This window comes from Tupaia chinensis, unplaced genomic scaffold (assembly GCF_000334495.1).
Source record: "Tupaia chinensis unplaced genomic scaffold, TupChi_1.0 Scaffold148822_2, whole genome shotgun sequence".
Classification (NCBI taxonomy): Eukaryota; Metazoa; Chordata; class Mammalia; order Scandentia; family Tupaiidae; genus Tupaia; species Tupaia belangeri.
Genome location: NW_006208670.1, coordinates 1,491,499 through 1,519,203, shown reverse-complemented (window position 1 = coordinate 1,519,203; position 27,705 = coordinate 1,491,499). Strand labels below are relative to the sequence as shown.

The following is a 27,705-nucleotide window of genomic DNA, read 5'->3' as shown; positions in this document are numbered from 1 at the left end:
ATTTCTCGTTTTAATGTGTTCGTCTGTTCCTTTTAAATGTGGGTCAAGTTTCAGATCTAACCTGTCCAAGTAAACTTTGTCTCCTTAATTTTTTTAATTGCGTCATTTAATATTTTCTAGATTTATGAATGATTGCTAAAATTCTCTTTCTAAGACTCCAGATAGATGCATACTGCAAACGTGGCTATTTAAATAAAGATGAAGTAAAATAATACAATTCAGTCCTTGTTTATGATGGCCACATTCCAGTGCTTATGCTGTAAGGAGCACTTTGTAGATAACTCAGTGTCCTGATATTTTTGTTGTTTGTGTTTGTTTTTGTTTTGTTGTTGTTGTTGTTGTTGTTTTGAGATGTTTTTGCTATAGGGCACATGCCCTCACCGGAAAGACAGAAAGAGAGAGACAGAAAACGAGAAATCACCCCCTGGGGGGATGGCCACCTCGCAATCCCCTCTCCTTCATTCTCTTCTCGGGATCTTGGGCACGCACACACGCATGCCTGGCGTGAGTTTAAGCCACCGGGTCCAGGGCTCGAACCACAGTCGACTACATGGGAGTCCAGCAACATAGCCATTATGCCAACTGCTGGTCCCTGTTCTGATATTTTTATATAGTGTACAATGCAAATATCTATATTTCATTTTTTTCTTCATGTTGAACCTTTGGACACGTCTAAATATCATTTTCCTTCTACCCACTTAGTCAAAGTTCCTGTATTTTCATTGTATAAAGTCTTATCTGGGTAACTGGTCAAATGTAGCTCATATGTTACATTTTAGTGCGTGTAAACTAGACTATTTCTGAGAAGAACATTTTTAATTAAATTTTCAAATGAATACACAAAAGTGATTTTGCCGAATTAACTCACTGGGTTTTGTAGGGGCTCTTCTTTCTTTTCGCTTTGTTTTCTTGGCGCTGTGAAGACTGTCCTAAAGGCCCCTCCTCCTGGCATTTCCGCTCTGGAGCCCAGTCCTCCTCGCGCTTCACGCCACTGTCCTGCTTCTCACAGGGAAGGTGTCCTAAACGTTAGGATCTGTCACACAGTTCCCTCCAAGCCCACTTTCTATTTAAATAGAAAAACAAATTCCTCAGGGAAGGAGGGTTTTACAAGCGATTTCAGAGCAGAATTGATTTCGGTGTGTGTTACTGCAGACAATCTGCCCAGTGTTAAAATGTTAAAGAGAAAAAAAGAAAAAAAAATACAAGCTGCCATATTCGCGTGATCACACCAAAATAGCAGCTTGTATTTATATTTTCAGTCTCCTCGAGGTGGACGGCAGGCGCACTTGAATGAGTGGATGCACTTGGTGCTGGGTCCTGGTTCCGTTCCATGCAGGCAGAGACGTGCTTGCGCATGCACGGCCAGCCCTCCCATATGCACTTGTTCACAGCCGAGACAGTGAGAACGACAACACAAGCCGCTCGCGCAGCGTCGTCGGCAACCTGTGTGTGTTTCTCAAATATTAAAGAGGGGGGAAACAGATTTTCAGGAATACGAGAAACAATTCTTCTGACAAGTGGCCTGTAGGCCTTCCTCCTTTGGCAACATGGACGGTAGAAACAGAACGAGGATCTTTGCCCACATGAATTTAGAACGGCGGGCTTTTCCGTCCCGCCGGTATTGAGGTGCGCGTGTCCCGTTTCTGTTCTGTGTCAGCACGGACATTCTTGGCGCACATTTTCTTCTAATGTATGAGGTTTAAAACATTTTGCAGTAGTTGGCTGGCAGGATCGGGTTATTTGCTGCGGAGCACGCGGTTGTAGTGTCTGGCCTATGTCCCGATGCCTCTGATCTGTGGGAAGTGGGAGCGGAGGAGCAGTGGTCCCAGAGGGCAGCCCCGCTATGTGACTCTGAGCTGCCCACCGACAGCGTTGTGGCTTTCGAGAGAGTGATTGTTTTGAATGAGCCGGGTTTTTAAGCACTGTTGATAGTTACAGGGTTCTGTCATCTTGAGAAGGGAAAAAAGTAAATTCTAGCGGGCGCTAAAGTCACTGCCCATCCTAACTATTCTCAGTAGGCGTCACCTGTCTGATAGTGCAACGGCCTCTTCAAAGTACTCAGCAGAATTGGAATTGAAGCTACTTTGGTCTTCAGCGGTACTGCTTGGATTTCCTTTTAAGTTTTTTTTTCTTTTTCTTTCTTTCTTTCTTTCTTTTTTTTTTCTTTAGAGGTTTTTGCTATAGGGCACGTGCACTCGCCAGAAAGACAGAAAGAGACAGAGAGACAGAAAGCGAGAAATCACCCCCCAGGGGGGATGGCCATGCCACAATCCCTTCTCCATTCTCCTCTTAGGATTTAAGTTTTTTTTCTTAATTGCTGAAAAACTGTAAAATAAAGTTTGTATTTCCAGTCATGACATCAGCCTTGCACTTAAGGTAGACACACACGCACACGCACACACACACGCACACACACACACACACACACACACGTGCGTCTGCCCATATATTTTCTTCTCATTTTTCACCTTTTTGGTCTGAGTAGAAAGATTACTTTGGAGAACGGGAGGCAGGAGTAGGGGTTCATCGTAGCTCTCAGGGCAGTTTAAAGCCAGAAAAAAGCTTTGATGAAATTCCCTACCTAGACGGTGTTACGATTCGGATAATGACTTGTCCCCCTCAGTTTCACGTTTCAGAATTCAGTGCTGGGAGATGGGGAGCCTCATGGGCAGTGGCTGGATTGTGGGGACTGCACCCTGGCTGCCGTCTCCATAAGGTCTCACGAGACCCAGCAAGTTCCAGCTCTCCTGAGAAGGGGTTCATTGTCTTGAGAGCTGGTCGAGAGACAGCCTTCAAAGGTGCCTTCTCTCTCTCTCTCTCTCTCTCCTGCCATTCTCAGTACTTCTGTTTGCCTATTGTAGACTGGCCTGTGCCTTCAGACTCTGTCCACCATAACTGTGAGCTAAAAAGCTCCCATTCCTTTGTAAGTCACCCCGTCTTAAGTATTCCTGATGCCAATTGCAGAGAGAGACTGAGACAGATGGTGGCAGACCACCTCCTGGACTGCAGCCCCATCTGACATCGCCCAGCCATGGGGCCCGTCATCCCAGCAGTCCTGCTCGGCCCTCTCCGCTGTGTGGCGATTTCAGACTCCCTTCCTCCTCCACAGACTCCTGGGCGACTTTCCCACTGTCCTCTCGGGTTAGCTCCTACCCGTTGTTACCACAGCAGGATCCTGCTCTCTCTCTTTGACCTTTAAGAACCAGTATTCACCTTCGTCTGTGGCGAAGGCGGATGCGAAAGCTGACCATTCTTACCTTGGTTAATGGCAACAGCAAGTTAAAAACAGCAGAGCTATGTAGAGTCCAGCCCGTGGCGAAGCAGTTATGCACAGTACGTAGAGAGCTGGACCCCACACGGCCAACTGCGGTTTGAATCCCAGCTTCAGCCGTTTGAGAAACCCTGAGCATGTGTGTGTGGTAGGTGCCACCCACAGTCCTGAAAGAATGGAAATGGAGGAGAAAGGATCGCACGTGATCAGGCCCCACTGGAATGCGCTCGCTCGCTCGCTCTCTCTCTCTCTAGCAAGCCCATATGCCCTATGGCAATCAAAAAATGAAAAAAGAAAACAAAGCTTTTCTCTACTTTGCCTTCCTACCTCCAGTCCCTGAGTCAAAAGATTTATTTTTCCTTTTTTTTTTTAAAGAGATTATTTGCTATAGGGTACGTGTGCTTGCTGGAGAGACAGAGACAGAAAGTGAGAAATCAGCCCCCAGAGGGATGGCCATGCTGCAGTCCCTTCTCCTCCATTCTCCTCTCTGGATTTTGGACACACATGCACACGCGCCCGGAGTGAGTTTTAAGCCACCGGGTTGGGGACCTGAATTGTGGTTGACTACGTGGGGGTCCAGCAGCATAATCATTACGCCATCTGCCCGTCCCAGACTCTTAGTGTTTTCTGCGGCCTTAACAAAGGGTTTTACAGTTGAACCCATGGTTTCATCTTTGAGTCTTGTTTTTCTGTATTTTTGGATGAAAGTTTGATGTTTTCTCAAAAGTAGTGTTAGCATCGTGTGCTGGTTGGACAGACTAGGACAGAGAAGAAGTCTCGTTCTCAAACCCAGCAAGTCCCGGGACCTCTCTGCTTACCAGCTGTTTCTTTGCCCTTCCCTCCTTTCATGGTACTGAGGAGCAGGGACATCAGGCAGCACTGTCAGCGCTTTGCCTAGTATTTTCCTAGCTGTATCACCGGGCTTATTAGCTACGATTTCGACTTCCATATAACCGGAGGCTACCATGTTGCTAGATCATCCGTCACTGTGTAATAAGGACTCCTTTCTCTGTTTCCTGGTTTTGTCACTCTCATTTGAGCCCTCGTGGTAGCTGCCTCATGGAACATCTTTTGCTAGAAGGGCCTTTTGTATGCTTTAGTTTTTCACTGTGATATTGTGAAAGTCCTCCCAGTCTCTATCGGGCCCAATACGCACCTAAACCACTGTAGTTTGTGTGTTTTTTTTTTAATTGCGAGAGGGTGCATGTGCTTGTGAGGGAAGTGAGGAGGAACAAGCGACTGGTCCTCAGTGGGGCAGGGTTATGCTGCGATCCCTTCTCCTCTGTGTCTTCAACCTATCAGGATGTCAGCACCACACATACATGTTAGGGCTGGAATTCAAACTTGGGCTGCTGTGTAACCACTAGGCCATGGGTCCAGCCCCACAGGTTGTTGTTGGGTGTGTGTTTGTTTGTTTGTCTAACAGTACCCCAGTTGCAGGTATCAAGGCCTCTAATAACTATCTTTTCTGCTCAATGAATCAAACCCAACTTAGTGGCTGAAAGCAGTCATTTATTATGCCATGGCCGCGCAGATGAGGAGCTTGGGAGCTGTTTCTCAGCACCTCTCACGAGACTGCAGTCAGGTGTCTGATGGTTTGACCAGGCCTGGGGTGTCCATTTGGATTCCTCCCCATGTGGATGTCTCCAGAGGGCTCCCTAAGTCTCCATCTTCAGAAGACACTTCCTCTAGAACAAGCTGTCGAAAGGGATGCTGGTGGAAGCTGTGTCGTTTTTCTATGCCATAACTTCAGAGGAAGGTGTGTTAACGAATTAGCAGATAGGTTTTTAAAAATCCCACAATCCACACGGAGCTTCCTGGGTCCCCTGACCGACCTTTTCTCCTCTGTCCAGTTAGAAGGGGAATTGGTTCAGGGGCCTGCTGGTGGGTTTTGTGGCCACATAGAACAGCCACTCATTCCATTGGCTAGAACCCAGTCACGTGGCTACACCCGACCGAAGAGGAAGCTGGGAAAATAAATCCAGCTCTGTGTCTGGAAAGACCAGACAGCAGGTTGTGTCAACTAGGGAGGATGATGAAATCATCAACCAAAACAGGGAATACGGGAAGAAAAAGAGTTTGGTGTGTCTACTTTCATTCTGTATCAAATTGTTCCTCTTTATAGTTTTGGCTTGATTTTCCAGTCCTTTAATAAAACAATAAACCACAGTAGGGTATTATAGTAATTTTGGTGCTTAATAGTGTTCTAGGGAGTTTTCATCAGCTCATTTTGAATTTTGGATCAGCGCTTGTTTTGATTTTCTGTTTCTGAAATATGGGCTTAGCATCAGTTATTGTTCCTTCAAGTCCTTCTGCGCGCCTTTGTCCTACCGCATGATTATAAACCCTCACCGAGGGCTTTGCTTTTTCCCTTGGGGCATCTTATTGAATACTTGCATCTTCAGTAATTCATCGGGGCCCAGTGCTCTGTCTGTTTTAATACTTCTAATTACCTAATTATGTACTACGATGCGGTGACAAAGCCTTTATCATTTTACTCTTCTCTTAACCCTTTTCTTGCTTAGGAAATACATATTTTCTTTGTTGTCAGAGAATTCCTCACCGCGGATAGTCCAGACACTGACTTGGCTTCCGTGAATCGTCCGTACCGTGGCAGTCTGGGCCGCGTTGGCTGTCCTTCCTGCCGACTCCCATCGGGCACCTGGACTGCCGGGGAGTGGGACCCTCCTTCCCTTGCCTCCTGATTCAGTCCGACACACTGCGGTCACCCACGGAGATATCCAAAAGGCAGGAGAATAGCCACGTTGTCACAAGCTGCATTCGTGACAGAACTGCGGCCTCCCTGTCACATGCTGGGCACGTGTGTCTGCATGCTCCAAATCCTGACTTTTTAGCGAGTCAGAGATCTACAGGTATCCACAAACCAGATGTAATGCAAACCAAGAAGATTTTTTTTTTTGAATTATGGTGAATTCTAGATAACTGTACATTGATGAAGGAAAACTTTTCTTTATACAAATATTTTTTAAGAATTAATTTTATATATTATTATTATTTTCTCATTTGACCAGATCAAGAGAGAGAGAGAGCCACCTGGTCTAGGACTCAAACCATGATCTTCCATGTGGGAGCTCAGCACCGTAACCACCATGCCACCTGCTAGCTCCCCCATACAAGTATCTTAGATGACAGAGGAAGGGGGAAGTACGTAGTTCTAGCGCTGTTGGACAGCCTTCGGTGCACTACTTGGCTCACTCTGACTGTCCTGTTACCTTCCGTGACACTGTAAACCACTCAGTGCTAAAAGCCGCAGCAGAATGTATTTGGTTGATGAGTCCACAGCACGGCCAGGGCTCAGCACGGTGGCCCGTCTGTCCCTCGTGGTGTTGAAGGCCATGGGCTAGCATCTTCAGCATCGTCCCCTCATTCGGGGCTGGCCCTGCCTACGAAGCCGGATCCCCGTGGCGAGCACGGTTCGAATCTCAGCCTCGACAAGCTGGAGAACATGCTGGGCACGTGTGTCTCCATGCTCCAAACCCTGCCTGGCAGGGAGCTCGGGGAGAAGGAGCTGCAGCATGACCTTCGTATTAGAGGAACGTCAAAATGATCTGTGAACACGCCTCAAGCCGTAACACCGCGTGGGAAGGATCTTTTCAAAAACTCGAACCTGAACCCGGTGACGTCCCTAGACCTAAGTACCGGTTTATAGAAGTACAGGGGCCAGACGTATTACACAGCACGGTGCAGGTGCAGTAAGTAAGATCCAGAACGCGGGACGTTTCTGAAGGGTAAAGAATGCGGTTCCCTGAGTGAATACATTTCAAGGATAAACCGAAAGGGAGGTCAAATTTAGGTGAAAGAACCTAAGAGACATCAACAGAATGCAGCTATCAGCAGGTATTTCTTAGATCTGTTGGTGAGAAAGATTTTTAGGCCGTCACAGAAATTTGGACATGAGTTAGCTGTTGGATCAGTTATTGGATTATTGTTTTTATTGGTAGTAATGTTATGATGGTCCGGTGGCTATGTTTTTAGCATGCCCTTGTTTTAGAACTATATCTAGTACTGCAACATTTATAGAGTGATCGCAGGGATTAGCTTCAAAATAATGTGACACGGGGTGACACGGATGACAAAGAGTGGGGGAGTGAAAACCTAGCTGATAGGGAGGTTGGGGTTCAGTCCTCTGTTGTCTCTTCTGTGGAAATGTTTGCATTTCTCTCAACAAAAGGGTTTTACTTCTAGGGAAACTATCGCATAGCAATTTTAGTTGATCTCAAAATAGAAAACAGAACGCACACACCAAGCTTGTATGGTACCCTTTGCTTTCTAGTGTAGTGTCAACTCTGTTTAAATCGAGTTTGTTCACAGAGCGGACAAGGACACTTCTGGATGTTGAACACTGCTCGCTCGAGTGAAGACGGAGACGTCACTTTTCCCGTGCTGGTAGTCTTAGCCCGCTTCGGCCTAAATGCTACCGGACTCCTGTGAGCTTTCCTCTGTTTTCAGTTACATCTCACGCTCTAGCTTCACTTTCTGGTCAAACGCGTGTCTTGGACTTTGATTTTCTGGTAGTAACAGAATTCGTTCCCGGACTGTATTTAGTGTGGTATTTTCCTCTCTTTTCGTTCTTCGTGATAGAGCGTAAGCATGGGTCAGAGGGCGCACCCAGGGATATTCAGGGTCAGAGGGCGCACCCCGGGGTATTCAGGATCAGAGGGCACACCCTGGGGTATTCAGGGTCAGAGGGCGCACCCCTAGTGTAGTGTCAACTCTGTTTAAATCGAGTTTGTTCACAGAGCGGACAAGGACACTTCTGGATGTTGAACACTGCTCGCTCGAGTGAAGACGGAGACGTCACTTTTCCCGTGCTGGTAGTCTTAGCCCGCTTCGGCCTAAATGCTACCGGACTCCTGTGAGCTTTCCTCTGTTTTCAGTTACATCTCACGCTCTAGCTTCACTTTCTGGTCAAACGCGTGTCTTGGACTTTGATTTTCTGGTAGTAACAGAATTCGTTCCCGGACTGTATTTAGTGTGGTATTTTCCTCTCTTTTCGTTCTTCGTGATAGAGCGTAAGCATGGGTCAGAGGGCGCACCCAGGGATATTCAGGGTCAGAGGGCGCACCCCGGGGTATTCAGGATCAGAGGGCACACCCTGGGGTATTCAGGGTCAGAGGGCGCACCCCGGGGTTTTCAGGGTCAGAGGGCGCACCCCGGGTATTCAGGGTCAGAGGGCGCACCCCGGGTTTTTCCAACTGCCCGGCTCCTCCAGCCCAGCCCACTGGGTCTCGGCCACTCACGCCTGTGCTGCGGGTTGTGTTTCAGGCGGGCCAGGCCAGGGGTTCGACCCGCAGTCACCGTGGGGGACCCAGCCTGTCAGGAGCGGGCATCATCGCTGCTTTTATTTCCTTATCAGATGTTTTAGCTTGAATGAGTCATGAACTCAGACAATTCTAATTCTATTTTTTTCTCTACTTGGTCTTTTCTGGAGTGAATACTATGTCTCTTTTGTATGAATCTGTACAGTCACTGGTTTTTCAAAACCCTGGCAACTGTGGCGTTCAGCTTGGGTCGTAGTCAGCTTCTCACCATCACTTTGCAAACAGATCGGCCTTTGCAGCGGTATCTGTGCTGGACGGATGTTCAGATCACCTGCCCTTAATCAGCGCTATTTCCAATGGGATTAAAAAGAAAAAGTCTAGAAGCACAATGGTTGGTAGGGAATCTTCCCTGAAACTTACAGTGTAGTATCCAAACCCGGCAGGTGCTCCTCAGTTCATGATGGGATGAGGGCCCGATCAGCCCATCACAAATTGAAAAATCTCAAATCAAACACGCGTCACAGACCTAACGTAGCCGCACAGGGACGAGCCCAGGCCGCCGGGGGCTGGAAGGACAGAGGGAAAGCACAGACAGCTTCTGGCTGCTCTCTGGGAGAGAATGGGCCGGGCAGGGAGACGGGCCTGACCCAGCCTGGGGCTGCCTAGTTTGGATCATTCTACCAGGCTCTGGGGGATGGAGGCCAACTCTGGGATGACGAGGTCAGAGGAACTTTGCCCGCCATGGAAGGGGGGGAAGCTCAGTCTAACCCCCACAGGTCAGGGGTCGTCTCTGCTCCTGCTCCCCTTCCAGGAATGGAGCTCGCCACACTCTTCTCCCATTTCTGATGTCTGTCATTGCTAGGCCTTCTGGCTCGAATCCTGAGAATATGGTCGTCGAGGATTTTTTTAGAAATGTGCTATCAGCCAGTATTTTCTTCAATTGTATGGGCAAGGCTTACTTTATAGAGCCGTGGACTTTGACCTCAGTGGGTTCCTCTGACTCATTATAACTGACGAGGAAAGTACTGCTGGCCTGTCACCTCCCCAGGTGCGTTGGCCCAGGCATCAGTGGCTTGGCTGTGCCTCCGCTCGCTTGCCTGTCCACCTCTGCGCTGGACTGGATAATCTCTAAAGACTCTTACAGGTCCGGAAACTTCTCAGAATTTCAGTCCTTTTCCCAACTTCTGAAATAGCACGAGCCTTTTATTCCCCCCGCTCAAACTCTTCTGTGTTTCTCCCTTATTTGCTTCGTGCTATGGCTTCTTCATCAGAATTTAGAGAACAAGTCATGCTTTTCTAGAAGGGGGCCACGAAGCTTGACAAATTAGCAGTGAAACACCGTGGAGTCAAAGTGTAGACGGTGCTGTTGCGTCGATAAGCCGTGTCTGTCTAATACACATTTTCCGTTGATTGGGTATTTGCTAAAAGTGGGCAATTTAAATTATCTACCTGCAATTTAATTCTTGCAGATCTCTAGTTTTTAATCTTGGAAGTGGTTAGTGTGCATTTAAATGAAACCGTATTTAGGTATTAAAATCTTACCATATAGTTCACAGATATTTGGGGTAAAACGCCTGTCGCCATTTTCCGCACTTCCTTCTGTGATCCACTCTGATAGCAGCCGCTTGGCGCCACTGTGCACAGACAGTTTCCAAAGAATAAGGAAGGGGACCCCCAAAATCGTGAAGCCTGGTGACCCACGTCTTAGGCATGAATCCTACTTAAAGGCAAGACTCAATTTAAGTCACCATCATGAGGAAAATGGTGAAATGTTACCTCTCAAAGAGGATTGTTCTATTCTGACTTTAATGGCTATTTCCACAATACTTCGCTATACTAGTTAATTTGTTATTTGCTTATTTATCCTTCATCCTACTTTAATTTTTGATATTTGACGTCCTGAGGGCTTTAGCAACTCTCTTTTGTCCCAAATAAGTCATTTCAAAAGTTCTGTATTTTTTCCTCTTTCAGTGCATTTGACATTTTGAAGTTTACATTTTAATCACATGAAGTTGACGGTTTGATCACATGTCATCATTGAAATCTTGATATTTGCATCAAGAAAAAACAATGGCAATGGTTCCTTGAAAAAGTTGGTCATTTTGCGACCAGCAGTTGGCGTAATGGCTATGTCACTGGACTCCTACGTAGTCGACTGCGGTTCGAGTCCTGGACCCAGTGGCTTAAATTCACGCCTGGCGCGTGTGCGTGCGTGCCCAAGATCCCGAGAGGAGAATGGAGGAGAAGGGATTGTGACATGGCCATGCCCCCTGGGGGGTGATTTCTCGCTTTCTGTCTCTCTGTCTCTCTCTGTCTGTCTGGCAAATGCACGCGCCCTATAGCAAAAACCTCTCCAAAAAAAGGCGTAGCGATTATGTCACTGGACTCCCACATAGCTGACTGTGGTTCAAGCCCTGGACACGGTGGCTTGAAACTCATGCTGGGTGTAACTGTGTGCTTGCCCAAAATCCTGGGAAGAGAGTAGTTGAAGGGGATTGCAGTATGACAATCCCCACCCCTCCCGGGGATGATTTCTCACTTCCCTTCTCACTGTTTCTGTCTGTCTCTCTCCTGCGAGCACATGCACCCTAAGACAAAACCTCTAAAAAAAAAAAAGAAAGAAAGAAAAGAAAAAGTTGGTTATTTTATTTTATAAAGTCTTCTACTACTAAAAAACCAAATGGGCTAAAACAAAGCAACCCCGTTCCTCCAAAGAAGTAAGTTATAATTCATTTTACTTAAAAGCTGTCGCATTCACACATACAGTGATTTTAAGTGTGTGAAGAAATTTGAAATGTTTAGATGTTGAAGGGTCCCGTTTACCTCTGGGATATAATTTTCCTTTTTTCACCCATTTTTCAGACCCACTAAAATCATGAGTTACGTGGCAAATACAGACTTGCTCTAAAACCTGAAGCAGCCATTGGTACCTCTTAAGAGTTAAGAGTTTGCGGGTGATTTCTTAAAACTGTGCTAGTCGGTTTCAAACCTGTGAGTGTGTGTGTGTTTTCTTCCAGGTTTCCTGAAATGCAGTTTTTCCAACAAGAAAATGTGAGAAAAATTCTTACAGATGTTCTTTTCTGTTATGCGAGAGAAAACGAGCAGTTGCTTTATAAACAGGTAATGAAAATATCTTACAGGTGGCATCCATTGACTCAAAATTTTCTATACAGCTTGACAAATGATAGAGCAATAATGCAGCCTTTATTGTATCCAAAGTTGTATGATAACACCGAAGCAATCAAAGCTCTGCTCGTCAGCTGCATGGCGAGGAGAGGAAGCTCATTGAAGCACATATGCTTCCGTCTCATTATAAGACATTCCACCAAATTGTCTCCTGTAAGGTGTTCGGTCTTTTCTTTCAACTTTTGGGAGTTTGTTTATAAACAGCATCTTCGAAGCCAATCTAGTAATAAAACTTTTCAGAGTCGTATGTGTAAATGTTGTTTCTAAGTCTAGCGTTTGCACATACGTGACGTGGCATGTAGACACGAGTCGGGTACCCTATCACTCTTTAGGACGTACCCATAGTCGAGCGTCAGACCATTTCTGTAAGGTTTTTGAAATTCACGTTTAGTGTCTTTGTGATCTTGTTATTCGTTTCCTCGTTATAAAGTCAAGATAATGGCATTGTTTTGTTTGTGTTAAAATGTGAACTATTTAGTAAAGGCGTAAGTTATCCCGGTCTCTACCGGAGTTTTAGAGTTCCAGTAAAAGTGCACCCCCGCGTATTTATCCACAGTAGACAAGTATACTTGGGAATTCAGACCGAATTCTGAAATTTTCTCACAATCAGAAGTTGTGACATGTACCTAATTTATGACCACTGAATTTTAATGTCATGTAGTAGAAGACACCTGTGGTACAGTGTTTTTAGTTTGAAAGGACTTGCTAGATTTAAAGATGGTAAACGAAATCAAATTGCAGTTATACTAAATAATGTGTTACAGTAATAATCATACTCCAAAAATACATTAACATAATCATCAAAAACGTAGCATACCTTATTTTTAATATTAGGAACATGGTTTTATATTAATTGCATGCTGACAATAGCGTAAATGGAAAAGAATGTATCCCATTCATAACAGCAACCAGAACTGTAACAATAAAGACATGAAAGATGTATGAAGAGAACTCTATGTTACTTGTTACTGAAGTACATAAACCAAAAGTTTAATAAATAGAAAAATAATGGCATGTTTTGGGACTGAAGACTTTAAGTAAAATGTTGCTTTTTTCTAAATGAAATATTCCAGTGACAGCCTCAGTGAGATGTATGTGTTTCCTAACCTGGGCACAGTTATTTTAATGTAGCACCTACAAGCTTTGGAGATACTGTAATTACGATACTACAACTTGGTTAGAAGACCTGGGCCTAGACTTACATTCCTTTATTTGAATCTCAGCTCCACAGCTTACTAGCTGTATAATCTTAGGCAATTTACTTAACTGTTTTTGGTTTTTTGTTTTTTAATATGCTATAGGGTGCATGTGCTCACCAGAGAGAAAGAGAGGGAAATTGAGAAATCATTCCTCAGGTGGGATGACCATGCTATAACCCCTTCTCTATGCCCCTCTTGGGATTTTGGGCACACATGTATACACACCCAGCGTGTTTTTCAAGCCACCAGGTTGGTGACTTGAACCACACAGTCTGCCGTGTGAAATCCAGCTTATCTTTTTTTTTTCCCCTTTTTGAGGGATTTTTGCTACAGGGCATGTGCACTCACCAGAAAGACAGACAGAGAGAGACAGAGAGAGAGAAAGCAAGAAATCCCCCCCAGGACGGGATGGCCATGCCACAATCCCTTCTCCTCCATTCTCCTCTTGAGATCTTGGGCACGCACGCACACATGCCTGGCATGAGTTTAAGCCACCAGGTCCGGGACTCAAACCGCAGTCAACTACATGGGAGTCCAGCGACATAGCCATTACGCTAACTGCTGGTCCCAAATCCAGCTTATCTTAAGCACCATGCCGTTGACTGACCCCTTACTTAACTTTTTTTTTAATGGCAGTTTTTGCCTTAGCGTGTGTGCTCTTGCTGCAGAGACAAAGAGAGACAGGGAGGGAAAGTGAGAAGTCACCCCCCAGGATGATGGCCATGCCACAGTCCCTTCTTCTCCATTCTCCTCCTGGGGTCTTGGTCACACATGCACATGCAGTGGCATGAATTTTAAGCCACTGAGTCCAGAACTCGAACCACAGTCAGCCATGTGGGACTCCAGTGACTTAAGAGCTACTCCATCGGCTCGTCCCCTTTACTTAACTATTTAATTTTTTGTTTTGTTATCAGTAAGACGAGGGCAATCATCGTGTTTATAGAGTTAAGAACTCCAGTACTCGGCAAGGTTCATTTGGTAGTAAAGGCTATTGTTGTTATTATCATCACTATAATGATTATTAAGTGTGTTGGAGTAGCCACAGAACTTGGGGTAGGAGGGGAATGGCACGTGGAAGTGTTGAAGCTTCTGTAGAGCTTCTCTGAGCAGATCACTGTGAGAGTATTATGCGGATTGCCCACAGTTCAGTGGAGGACGTGAGGACCAGGCCTCACTGTGCATGTGATCTTAACGTGACGAAAGAGGGGAAAGGATATTGACTTGTACAGTTGGTTTTAAGGGGAAAAAAGATTAAACCATGCCTTTGTGGGAGAAGAAATTCCGGAGAGAAAAGACGTAGCAGCACTCCTGTAAAATCCCGGGGTAGGAAAGTCTTCTCAGGCCAGAGGAGCTAGCCAGGAGTCGGAGGACCAAAGGCGAGGCCCCCTGTGGCTCAGTCGTTAGGGAGCTGGGTTCCACTTGGCCAGCTGTCCTTCCAGCCTCAGTGGCTCAGAAAGCATGCTGGGAATGCGTGCACGCCCACACCAGATAGCCCAGGGTAGAGAAGAGGAGAAGGGTTTGCAGTGTGACCACACCCCATCAGCAGGTACTCTCTCTCTCTCTCTCCCTCTCTCTCTCTCTCTCTGCTGAGCATCTTGTGAGAATCAAAATACACACACACACACATATATATGGAAAAAATAAAGACCAAAAGCAAAGAAACCCAAACAGGAGACTAGGAGGAAATTGTAAAATCTCTGTCGGTGTAGGATTCTCTTGTAAGCAAGCCACCGAAGACCCCCTTCCACATGGCTTAAGCTGTGAGTGTCATTAGGACACAGCTCAGAGCCGAGGGTAAACGGCCCTGTAGCATGAGTTAGTCCCGTTGCTGAGAACGCTCACCGAGGGTCCAGTTTTCTGTTTTTCTGCCCTCTCCTCATCCTGTTGGTTTTCGTTGGGAAGTGTATCTTCTCATGGCCTCTCCTCTCTCAAATGTTGGAAAATACCTCCCAGGGAAAGATGTGATGATAGTGAGTCCTGCAGGATGAAATTATCCCAAGGTGCACATTCATTTTCCTTTAGAGAAAGAACAAAGGTAGAGTCCTCTAGTCTATCGTTGCGGGTATCTCACAGCTGTGGGCAAGGAGCCAAAACCTAGCGACTGCGCGGTCCACGCTGGTGATGCGTGTGGCCCGCTGCATCTGTGTCAGGGCTAGACAGGGGTGTGGAAGATGAGACTTTTGATAATGATTTAGACCACGTTTGTCAATTACTGAGGAAGAAAGTGTTACCAGCTTACTCCTGGGACTTACAGAGAAAGACTTATTTTCCCCCTGTGCATGCGTAAAAGAATCCTATAGATTCTTTACAGAGACCTAACACCTTCCTTTAGAAGGACTGAATATTTAGCCAGATCAAATTTAAGAAAAAAACCTTGAGTCTCATCACAAGCTGTTAAAGCTATTATTTTGTACTAGGTGACACCCCGTTTAACATCGACCATATTGTTAATAGTTATGGGATTTTATTGAATTAATGAGACTGTTATCATGCAGTAGAATGTCTTGCTGAGTTAATTGAAACTGCAGAGATTATATAAATGGTATTAATGAACTTTGACTGCCTGATGCCTCAGCTTTAATAAAGACTGCTTGGTGGGCTAAATGAACACAGGCAGATAAAAGAACAGGTTCAATTTTGTGAGCCTACAGGCTGTTGATGAAGAAAACTTTGTTACCTTTATTTCCGGCTGGCATGACTTCGGAGTGCAGTGACTACTAACAGTCTAGCGGAGATAAAAGCCGTAAGCGAGCAGAAACGTCGACAGTGTAGAGTGAAGCAAAATACACGTTTGGGGAAGCAAGGAAACTGACAAAATATCATCGGTGACGACGCCTTGCCATTTTCGTAGCACGTTGGCCTCGCCGTGCCGGCAGGAGCGCGTCGTTGCATGAGGCTGCGTTCTGAGCAGGCCGGCCCAGCGGTGCACGCCTGCGGTCCTAGCTAGCCGGGAGGTTGGCGGCCTGGCCCTCTCACCAATACCTGTCTTCCTGCTTCTTCCTGTGTGTGCACACTTGCTTGCTCCCATTAAAAAATAAAATTTATAGCACATTGGATTCACAATTATTCTTTTATTCTTTCTGGATATTTCTCCTCTTTTAAACGGTATGGGTGGGCTTGCCACTTGTAATAATAATCAGTTTTTATTAGTCTAGAATTGAGAGCAAAATCAACCACCTCTTTCAGGTGTTTGAAACAATTTCCCTAGTTTAGGTAAAAGTCAAAACTCAATTTGTAAAAGATCCTCTTAGGGTATTCAGAGAACAGTCTGTAGAGAGGAACGCTCATTTATTGATTTGAAGCATTATTTGGGGCCATTCTTTGTGTTTTTCATATTGTATCGAACTCTTACTGGTGTGTTGATATTAAGTGATAGGGTTTCATTCAGTCAGTCGGTGTGTGGTGAGTGCCTTCTCCGCTGGGCCTGTGATGGTTCCTGAGTCCATGTACATACAACTGTGTACACGCAGCCCTGTACACGCAGCCATGCCCATGCAGTCGTATACACGCAGCTGTGTACATACAACCGTGTACACACAACTGTGTACATGCAGCCGTGTACACGCAGCCACGTACATACAACCGTGTACCCGCAGCTGTATACATGCAGCCATGTACATACAGCCGTGTACACACAGCCACATACATACAACCATGTACACGCAGCTGTATACATGCAGCCCTGTGCATGCAGCCGTGTACACCCAGCCACGTACATACAACCGTGTACACGCAGCTGTATACATGTAGCCCTGTACACGCAGCCGTGTACACGCAGGCACGTACATACAACCATGTGCACGCAGCTGTATACATGCAGCCCTGTACACGCAGCTGTGTACACGCAGCCACGTACATACAACCGTGTACACGCAGCCACCTACATACAGCCCTGTACACGCAGCCGGCTACACGCAGCTTTGTACACGCAGCCACGTACATACAACTGTATACATGCAGCCACGTACATACAGCCGTGTACACGCAGCTGTATACATGCAGCCCTGTACACGCAGCCGTGTACACGCAGCCACGTACATACAGCCGTGTACACGCAGCTGTATACATGCAGCCCTGTACACGCAGCCGTGTACACGCAACCACGTACATACAGCTGTGTACATGCAGCTGTATACATGCAGCCCTGTACATGCAGCCGTGTACACGCAGCACACACATCCAGCACTCGATGCATTCCGTGACTGTACGGCCATTTCTCTGCTCATTTTATTATCGTGTGTCTCCCTGTGTAGACTGCAGGCTCTATAAAGGTTAGAAACTTGCTCATTTCATTCACTTCTGTGTCCACAGTAGTACATACAGGCTTTTTTGCCAGAGGGTCCATGTGCTTGTCAGACAGAAAGACAGACAGCGGGACAGGAAGACGCACCCTCTCCCCGTAGAATGGTCCCACTGCAGCCTTTTACCCTTCAGGGTTTGGACTTGCTCGCACATGCACCCCGTGTGTGTGTTAAGCCCTGGGTCCAGCCACTCAGACTGTGCAGTTAGCCATGTTGGATCCAGCCCCTTTAACCACAGGAGCATGGACTGGCCCACAGGCTTTTAATAATTTTTGCAATAAGCTAATGACAATTCTTAAACAAAAGAAGAACCCAGAGAAGGTGGTGTCACAGAAACTAGGGGGCAAAGAGTGATTTAGAAAGGTGAGAACGGGCCAGGCGCAGGCCTAGCGGTTCGGCTCCGTGCTGCGGAAGCTGGATCCCACGCGCCTGACTGGGTTCGAATTCCAGCCCTGTTGGCATCACTGGGCACGCGTACAGTGTCCAGGGTCCTGACAGGATGGAGAGTCAGAGGACAGGCCACACTGGAGCCATTGTCTGTCTGTCTGTCTCTCTCTGAGTATTCAGGCACACATCTTCTGGTGTTTAAAAAAAAAAGTGTGAAGATGCATTTAAACAATACGCCTTATTAAACCAACCATAATTAGTTAGAAAATATATTGGGGGCAGACCCATTTGAAAGATTACCGCCATCAACAACAAAGAAAGAAAACTTAGTGGTAAACTTAATGATAGCTACGTGACTCTACAAATGTGCGGATTAGAAAAGCTGGTCTTACAAATGTCTTCTCTCCTTCCATTAATGCACTGCCAACAACTCCCGAGAGGAGAATGGAGGAGAAGGGATTGCGGCGTGACCATCCCCCCTGGGGGGTGATTTCTCGCTTTCTGTCTCTATGTCTCTCTCTGTCTGTCTGGCGAGCGCATGCGCCCTATAGCGAAAACCTCTCAAAAAAAAAAAAAAAAAAAAGAATTGATTGGAAAAAAAAGGAAAAACTATATTTTTACCAAATCTCAATTTGAGGAAGGTCTTTTTTGGCTTTCACGTCTAGAAAAGTATGAAACTACAAAATATGATTTATTTACTGACTATTTTGAAGTATATAAGTTTAGTATGACAGAAGATAGCATGATGGGACCAGCCCATGGCGCGGTGGTGGAGGTGGTTGGATTCCATGTGGCTGGCCCCATGGTTCAAATCCTAGACCTGGCTGCTTGAAAACATGTCAGGTGCGTGTGTGCGCATACCCAACATCTTAGAAAGAGAGAGAAACGGGGGAAAGGGATTACAGTATGGCCATGGCCATGGCGGGTCTGTCTCGCTTTCCTTCTCCTCCCTCTCTTTCTCTCAGAACACACACATGCCCTCTGACAAACTCAATCTTAAGAAAAAGATAGCATAGTAGAATTAAAAGGTAAGTGTTAAGATATGGGAAAATATCTGTAACGAAAAATATACAAATTAGTATCTTCAATTAGAAAAGACCTGTTCAAAATCATCAAGCATAAGGAAACACTGTATCAGGAAAAAATGGGCAATGTATTAAATAAAAATGACCAGTAACCATTTTAGCAGCAGTTTGACGGCGCATTTGGACAAGTTTTTAATAGCACTGTGCACGTGTAGCTAGGGTGCGTGAGATGGCACCTCGCATCCTCTACAGCAAGGGAATTCTTTCTGGAGGCAGCTTAATGGGGTTCGTCAGGACCCCGAACAAATATCTTCGCCCCTCTTCCAGAATTTCGACTCCTGAGGACTTTCTCCTAAGGAGACAAGAAATGAGCAAAAACACTTACAACGAAGACATCTCTTCGATGGCTTTAGTTTTTCATTTCTTTCTTTGGACTTTTGACATTCCCTCCATCCTTCATTCATTCATTTGTTGCTTTGGCTTTTCTGTAGTTTTTCTACAGTGAGTAACTATGGCTTTCATGATTAAAGTTCTAACACCTTGGTTTTGGAAAACCTTGACATTATTCCAAGAGAATAAATCCCTCATGATTCTTTTTCTTTCTTTCTTTTTCTTTTTTTTTTTAAGGGAGATTTTTGCTGTAAGGCACGTACACTTGCCAGAGAGACAGAAAGAGAGAAATCACTCCCCAGGGCGAATGGCCATGCCACAAACCCTTCTCCTCCATTCTCCTCTCAGGACTTTGGGTCCATGCACCTGGCATGAGTTTTAAGCCTCTGGGTCTGGGATTTGAACCCTGGCCAACTACACGGGAGTCCAGCGACATAACCATTACGCCATCTGCTTGTCCCTTCTCATGATTATTTTTACAATACGGTTACCAACACTTAATTTTATTTTTGAGTGTCTACCATGTCCTGAGTGAAGGACAGTCTTCTCAAGGTTTGCTGATTGAGGCAGATTGCCTAGAAAGATAGAAATGGTGAGTAGGAGCTTCTGCTAAACAACGGCTTGTCAGTGGACTGTAAACAATTGTGTAAAAATCTCATTCAATCATTGGTAACCAGCAGTTAACGTAATGGCTATGTCGCTGGACTCCCACGTAGTCGACCGTGGTTCGCGTCCCAGACCCGGCTGCTTAAAACTCATGCCGGGCGCGTGTGCGTGCGTGCCCAAGATCCTGAGAGGAGAATGAAGGAGAAGGGATTGTGGCGTGACCATCCTCCCTGGGGGGTGATTTCTCGCTTTCTATCTCTATGTCTCTCTCTGTCTTTTTGGCGAACACGCACGCCCTATATAGCAAAAACCTCTCTGAAAAAAAAAAAAAAAGAAAAGAATGTTTTAAAGAAAGTTTACTTTTCTGTTATCTTAGTGAAACCTCTGGGTTCCCAAGGAATAGCACAATACTTCTCTACTGTACAGGGTGATGTGACCCTGTCCTGACATTACAAGAAGCCTTCTCTAACTCCACCCGCAGAGATTTTCCCTCCTCGCTGGTTACTTTATTTTTATTTTCTCTAAAGGTGATCATTTACTTTTTTATGAACCAGCATCCTTAAATACTAACCAAAACGAAAACTTTGCTCACTTTAAGAGGTGGAAAAGAGTGCCATGTGTTTTAACTTGCCAGAAGATGGTTTTGATTGTTGAGGGGGTAAATTTTCAATTAGCGAGGCTGGTCACTGAAATGTAGTACCTGTACCCACGGTAATGGATAAATAATGGATTTTTATAATATTTCTTTTAAAGATGGAACCGGTGTTATGTCTTTTTGTTTTGATGCCTATTCATGTTTTGGGGTGAGCCCTAATATAAGGGGAAACATTATATCAGTAAAATCATTAAATAAATGAAGAATTAAACTTATGGTTGAGCTAGATAGAGAAAAAATGTTCTCTGATGAAACGTGTTGAAACTTATGGTTTGAAAACTTCTGTCATGCCTGCTAAAGGTTGATTCTTTTATTACCCAACATTCCTAGCTAGCTGACTCGCTCTTCCTCAATCTGCAGACATCCTAATTTTGAGCCATTAGATAATGAAAACATGGGATGTAATTTCTTAGGTCTACAGTTCTTAGTTGCCCTTCTTACTGCAGATCTTTCCCCTGTAGCTCATGATTATAATTTGCATAAACGAAATTCATATTTATGAGTACAGATCTTGAAGCAACTGACAGGTGCGAGATTGTCTACCATGCCAATTTATTGTTTGTCATGTCATCTAAAAGAGACCTGCTCCCCGTGCTTTGCAGCATACGCTATGGTTGACTTGGAACTCATTCTAAGAGTAGGTGAGATCTCGTTTTGGAACGTTCTGTTTCTCTGCTCTTGTATATAATAAGGTAATGCTGGTGGGGAATTCTCAGTTGAAGAAGCGTTGAGCCGCCCATCGGATGGGCTCTCAGTATCCCCTTTCACTTCCCTTGCTGTGTTTCAGGGCATGCACGAGCTGTTAGCGCCCATAGTCTTCATCCTGCACTGTGACCACCAAGCCTTTCTACATGCCAGCGAGTCTGCGCAGCCCAGGCAAGTCGATCTGTGGGCCCATCTGTTTCCCTAGTCCCCACTCTGATCTCCTTCACCTCAACATCTTTTAAATAGAAAGTACCTTTGAGTTGCAACCATTCGGTTGTGTTTCGTGTAGCTAATTGTTAGTTCCACTAAGTATTTCTGGTGGCAGTGTATCTACGAGACGAATTCGGAATCCTAAGTATCTTAGAAAACCTTCAATCCAGGGACCAGCAGATGCCTATCACTTGTGTCACTGGACTCCAGTGTTGTAGACTGTAGTTTGAGTCCCAAACCTGGTGACTTAAAACATGCCAGGCACGTGTCCACGCATGCCCAAAATTCTGAAAGGAGAATGGAAGAGAAGGGATTGTGGTGTGGCCATTCCTCTTGGGGGATGATTTCTTGCTTTTTGTCTCTCTGTCTCTCTCTGTCTCTCCAGGGAGGGCACACGACCTATACCAAAATACCTCTCTAAAAATAATAGAGAAAGAAAATCTTAAATCTGTAGCAAAGAGCAATTTATAACTAGTGGATCAAGGAAAAGAAACGTCATGAAGAAAGTGCTGGCAATGGGTGATGTTCATCTGTAGCGTTCTCTACTAACCTGTTTTCCACTAAGCTGAATGGGAACATTAGGAGATACTTACTCCACAGGCGTGACTCAGTTTAGCTCATCACGAGGGAGCCGTGTCACAGTCTCTCAGTCTATAAAGAAACAAAACTGGGAGCTGGTGTGGACTGCGACATTCTTACATGTAATAGGTCGTAGTTCTATTACTTTGCACACAACTCCTAAAATTCCTGGAGCCTCCAAAGCTCCAAGTGTCTTTCACATGCGCATGAGTTGACTGTTGTCTGGCAGCCCCTGTGTAACTTCAGGATGAGGGCTGGTCACTGGACACACCTATGCAGTGGTAGCGTTGGAACTTTCAGTCTCCCTCCCCAAGCTCCTGGGGAGGGAGATGGGCTGAAAGACTGAGTTCATCAGTCATGCTCATGTCGTCATAAAGCCTTCATTAAAAACCAGAAGGACCATGTGTGGAGAGCTTCTGATGGGATGAACGCAGTGGGGGTTCTCAGAGGGTGGTGTACGCAGACTGCGGGAGCTCCGTCGCCCTCACTTCCCACTCCGCCTCGTCCTCTGTGGCCCTTGCGGTATTCTTTAAGATAAACCAGGAGATGGAAAACGAACAAAAAGCCTTCTCGTGTTTTTGAGATACATTCAATTATTCTTTCTTGCAAATAACTTTTGAGATTGGATTTCATTTAGCCTGATGGTTAGAATGAACTCTCGTGACTTACAATCCCCTAGCTGATGGCTAGAGTGAACTCTCGTGACGTACAATCCCCTAGCTGATGGCTAGAGAGGCAACCAAGAAGCGTTTGGAGACGGAAGAGCTTTAGAATTGTAAGGCTTTGTCAGGAGTGATCCCCAAACCAGCCCACCTGTATTCAAGGGGAAAACAAAAACAAAAAAACTAGCAGATAAAACCGTTCATATGTCTGATTATATGCTATGTATTAATAAAACTTAACTGTCCATTTTGCTGAGTATGGGTTCAGGACTTGTTTTAACTTTTGTCTACTAGAGTATAAATTAATAAATTATTTCCTAGTTTCTTTTAAGGTTTTGTAATTTTACTGAGTTTGTTCTTGCCAAGATCCAATAATTATCTTCACTTAATTGTCTTCACTTCAACTCTTCCAAAATATAAGGATGAAGTTAGTACTGTGAAGCTGTTTCCATGCCAGTTTTATTTTTTTTAATCATGTGCATACAGAATATACTTTAAAAGAAATTTTGGGCGATTAAGATAGCTTTTAAATGAGGTGGATATGCTTCTTTAGCTGTTTTGATCCATTAAAAAGTAAAAACCATACTAAAAGGGATGGGAAGGAGGTTCTGTCACTGGTTAATTGACGCTAAATAAAGTAAAAATAGAAACTATTAAAGAACAAATTAATGTTTTGATATTACATATTTGGCCAGTGTGTGTGTCTATCTATCTATATCTATCTATCTTTAATATGTATGCATACAGACACACACACACACACACACACATATATGCATGTATTTTTTATACACCTAGTGATAGAGTGTGGAATAATCAATTTTTCTAGATCAAGCATAGTCAAGAAGTATGTATATTAGCACAGTCTTTGTTAATTATTTGAGTTAACTAAATTGTTACTTCATTGTGGCCCAGACAAGGCAGCTAATTTATTTTTGATCATCATAGAAAGAAAGGATTTTATTTGTTAATAGAGTGGCTTTTTTATTAAAAAGCTAATTTTTTTTCATTTGCAATTTATATGAAAGTTGACCTAGGAATGTGGAATAAGGCAAACTCTTCATCTACTTCAGTTATTAAAAAATTACACATTCTGGGGGCAGGGGGTGGCATGGTGGTTAAGGCACTGGATTCTCACATGGCTGACCACAGTTCGAGTCCCGGACCCAGTGGTTTGAAAATCCCAACAGATAAATAGATGAATAAATGAATAAATGTTTGAAACACACACACACACAAATTACACATTTTGACTGCTTGTGTTCTTTTTAGTGAGGAAATGGAGACTCTCCTGAACCCTGAGTATCTGGAACATGATGCCTAGTAAGTACAAAACTTGGCTATTTTTTTATTTTCATATACCACTTTATTTTCCAAAGGTTAAACATAACATTTTATTGTTTTTGTTTTTTAAATTTTCAGTGCGATGTTCTCACAGCTTATGGAAACTGCCGAACCTTGGTTTTCTACCTTTGAACATGATGGTCAAAAGGTAAATCTTACATAGTACAGCTCTTTTCAGTGCATTTGAGAGAACAAGTTATTTCGTTAACAGCATGTAGCCAGGCTAATACATAGCGTAGGTCACACAAACAGCCATTGTTGCTGTAACGGAGACCGAAAACAGGAAGGTGCTTGTGAGATACCATTGACCCTGGAGATCTAAGCTGTATTTATAATAATATTGGCAGATATCAAACAACAGCATGAAGATCTTATATAAAGAAGTAGAAACTTTGGCTCAGTCTGTAGCATACTGGATCACATTTCTGGACGCCTCGGGGCTGGCCACAGGTTCGGATCCCCAGGTTGGGCTGAAAACACACCGAGACCCTGAAGAGCTTGAGGACTGAGGAAAGGGGGTTGGAGCACAATGAGACTCTGTCAAGGGAGCTTCTCTTTCTTGCTCTCGTACACGAGTACATGCTCTCTGGTATAGAGAAAGAACAGAGGCAGGTCGGGGGAGTAGATCACTACATAGAGATTTCCGTGTGTGTGTTAGCCATTGCTCAGTTATCAGGTTACTCTCGTCTCAGTAGCTGCCCCAGTGAGTTGACTAGACACGCTGTCAAATGTCGACATAGAATACCACACAGGCCGTTTTGCTTTCCTAAGGCCTCTGTGGAGCTCACACATCCAGGCTGCATACTCCTTACCCTCACTTTCTCTCATCCTTATTTTTAACTATGTTTTTATTCTTATACGATTCACATACCGTAAGAGTTCACCTTTTAAAGTACACGTTTTAGTGGATTTTTGTGCATTCACAGGGAGGTGCAAACATCTCCACTATATCCCAGAACGCTTGTACCCTCTCAGAAGGAAACGCCGGACCCACGAGCAGTCACTCCCCGGTCCTCCTCCCCACCGCCGCCTAAACAAAAGTACTCACTGTCTGAGAGGTCATCATGGCCTTTCCATTGTACGGTTTGAAATGGGAAACAATTAAAAATGTTTCTGGCGATGGACCTCAGGAGTACTTGGTGTATTCTTCTCAGTATGGTGACGTCCCTTTGTGTTGGTGTAATCGATCTCACTCTGGCTCTAAGCTGTGCATTACTCAGTGACATCACTGTCTGAAAAACGTGACCCGGGTAACTTGCGCTCTTCATACCCTCGGCTAGGTCAGGGCTTGCTGACCTACTGTCTGTTGGCTATTTTTTTATTTTCATATACCACTTTATTTTCCAAAGGTTAAACATAACATTTTATTGTTTTTGTTTTTTAAATTTTCAGTGCGATGTTCTCACAGCTTATGGAAACTGCTGAACCTTGGTTTTCTACCTTTGAACATGATGGTCAAAAGGTAAATCTTACATAGTACAGCTCTTTTCAGTGCATTTGAGAGAACAAGTTATTTCGTTAACAGCATGTAGCCAGGCTAATACATAGCGTAGGTCACACAAACAGCCATTGTTGCTGTAACGGAGACCGAAAACAGGAAGGTGCTTGTGAGATACCATTGACCCTGGAGATCTAAGCTGTATTTATAATAATATTGGCAGATATCAAACAACAGCATGAAGATCTTATATAAAGAAGTAGAAACTTTGGCTCAGTCTGTAGCATACTGGATCACATTTCTGGACGCCTCGGGGCTGGCCACAGGTTCGGATCCCCAGGTTGGGCTGAAAACACACCGAGACCCTGAAGAGCTTGAGGACTGAGGAAAGGGGGTTGGAGCACAATGAGACTCTGTCAAGGGAGCTTCTCTTTCTTGCTCTCGTACACGAGTACATGCTCTCTGGTATAGAGAAAGAACAGAGGCAGGTCGGGGGAGTAGATCACTACATAGAGATTTCCGTGTGTGTGTTAGCCATTGCTCAGTTATCAGGTTACTCTCGTCTCAGTAGCTGCCCCAGTGAGTTGACTAGACACGCTGTCAAATGTCGACATAGAATACCACACAGGCCGTTTTGCTTTCCTAAGGCCTCTGTGGAGCTCACACATCCAGGCTGCATACTCCTTACCCTCACTTTCTCTCATCCTTATTTTTAACTATGTTTTTATTCTTATACGATTCACATACCGTAAGAGTTCACCTTTTAAAGTACACGTTTTAGTGGATTTTTGTGCATTCACAGGGAGGTGCAAACATCTCCACTATATCCCAGAACGCTTGTACCCTCTCAGAAGGAAACGCCGGACCCACGAGCAGTCACTCCCCGGTTCCCCTCCCCACCGCCGCCGCGATCACTAACCAGCTTCCGTCTGTGGGCTTTCCAAGTCGTGTCTGTGTAAACGGATCATGCAGCGGACGGCTTTTTCTGACTGACTGCTGTCGCATAGCGTGAGGTGGTCCGTGTTCGTTCCTGTTGTAGCGTGTCACAATTTCATTCCTTATTACGGCTGACCAATATTGCATTACGTAGATATACCACATTGGGCTTATTTATCAGTGATGGACATTTGGAGTCTCTTCATTGTAGTTTATTATGCTAATGCTGTTAAGAACGTTCATGTACATGTCTAACTCATGGATGAATGTGTGTTCTCCGTTTTCTTGGTATGTCCCTAGGAGTGGAATTGCTTAATTACATGTGATTCTAAACAAAAGTACTCACTGTCTGAGAGGTCATCATGGCCTTTCCATTGTACGGTTTGAAATGGGAAACAATTAAAAATGTTTCTGGCGATGGACCTCAGGAGTACTTGGTGTATTCTTCTCAGTATGGTGACGTCCCTTTGTGTTGGTGTAATCGATCTCACTCTGGCTCTAAGCTGTGCATTACTCAGTGACATCACTGTCTGAAAAACGTGACCCGGGTAACTTGCGCTCTTCATACCCTCGGCTAGGTCAGGGCTTGCTGACCTACTGTCTGTCTGCAGGCCACATCCGGCCTGCCATCTGTTTTTCTGGGTAGTGTGTGTTAAGAATGGTTTTTACATTTTTAAATGGTTAGAGAACTCTCAGTGAAGTACATTTGAGACCCGGTCTAGTGGCAGATATAGCAGCAAGCCGAACTGGCTGTGCAGGAAGTCACATGGCCCGCTGTGGCTGAGGCTTCAGGTTCCCCGGGATCGGCTGGAAACCGTGTATGGGGCCTGTTGTGACGAGCCGAAGGGAAAGGGCACTGGGGCTTGTTGAGGTGCTGTCAAAGGTACACCTCTGTCTCTCGCTCGCTCTCTCGCTCTCATTCTCTCTCGCTCTTGTGCGCATGAACTATACGTCTTGAGCAAAATTAATAACTTTATAAAACTCTGTGATGTGAAAATGATATAAAATTCCCTTTCCATGTCCAGAATAAAGCTTCATTAGAATACGGCCACTCTGTGTGCTGCTGTCTGTGGCTGCCGGGGGGGCGCAGCGGCAGGACTGGCCTAAAACGTTGACTCCCTCCGCTCCTCACAGCGAGTGCTGGCGGCCTCCTGCCCCTCACAGTGTTGTCTCGTATGTCTCCAAGTTCCCCAGGGATGCTGAAGGCCAATCCTGCCAAGAACAGCCTTGACGAAGCCCTCTGTTACGGAGCGACGGCCTTACGTTCTTGACCAGTGGCCTGAAGAAGTCATACACCTGTATGAACATCACATTTTGAGCAGTTTTTAGACACATTAAAAATTAGTGTCATGATCATTTCACACAGTGGTCATTTTGTATTTTACAACTAATTCGTAATATCTGAGAAACTGAGTGATTACAATGTAAGGGTTTGAACAGCTGGTGGCGTGGTGGTTAAGGCACGGGACTCCCACATGGCCGACCATGGTTTGAGTCCTGGACCTGGCAGCTTGTTTTCTCTCTTTCCC

The 27,705-nt window shown here is 45.0% G+C and overlaps 1 protein-coding gene across 4 annotated transcripts in view; it reads left to right on the top strand.

Moving 5' to 3' along the window:
* TBC1D5 (TBC1 domain family member 5) overlaps positions 1-27,705 on the top strand; it is a 480,733-nt gene that overhangs the window by 293,222 nt on the left and 159,806 nt on the right. For 2 of the 4 annotated variants that reach the window (XM_027769181.1, XM_027769183.1), the window contains exons 10-13: positions 11,571-11,673; positions 21,090-21,178; positions 23,731-23,781; positions 23,881-23,950. In XM_027769181.1, coding sequence (XP_027624982.1) covers positions 11,571-11,673; positions 21,090-21,178; positions 23,731-23,781; positions 23,881-23,950 — 313 coding nt within the window. Of the gene's footprint in view, positions 1-11,570; positions 11,674-21,089; positions 21,179-23,730; positions 23,782-23,880; positions 23,951-25,194; positions 25,265-27,705 lie in introns of all 4 variants that reach the window. The other 2 variants (XM_027769182.1, XM_027769184.1) reach the window with 1 other exon arrangement.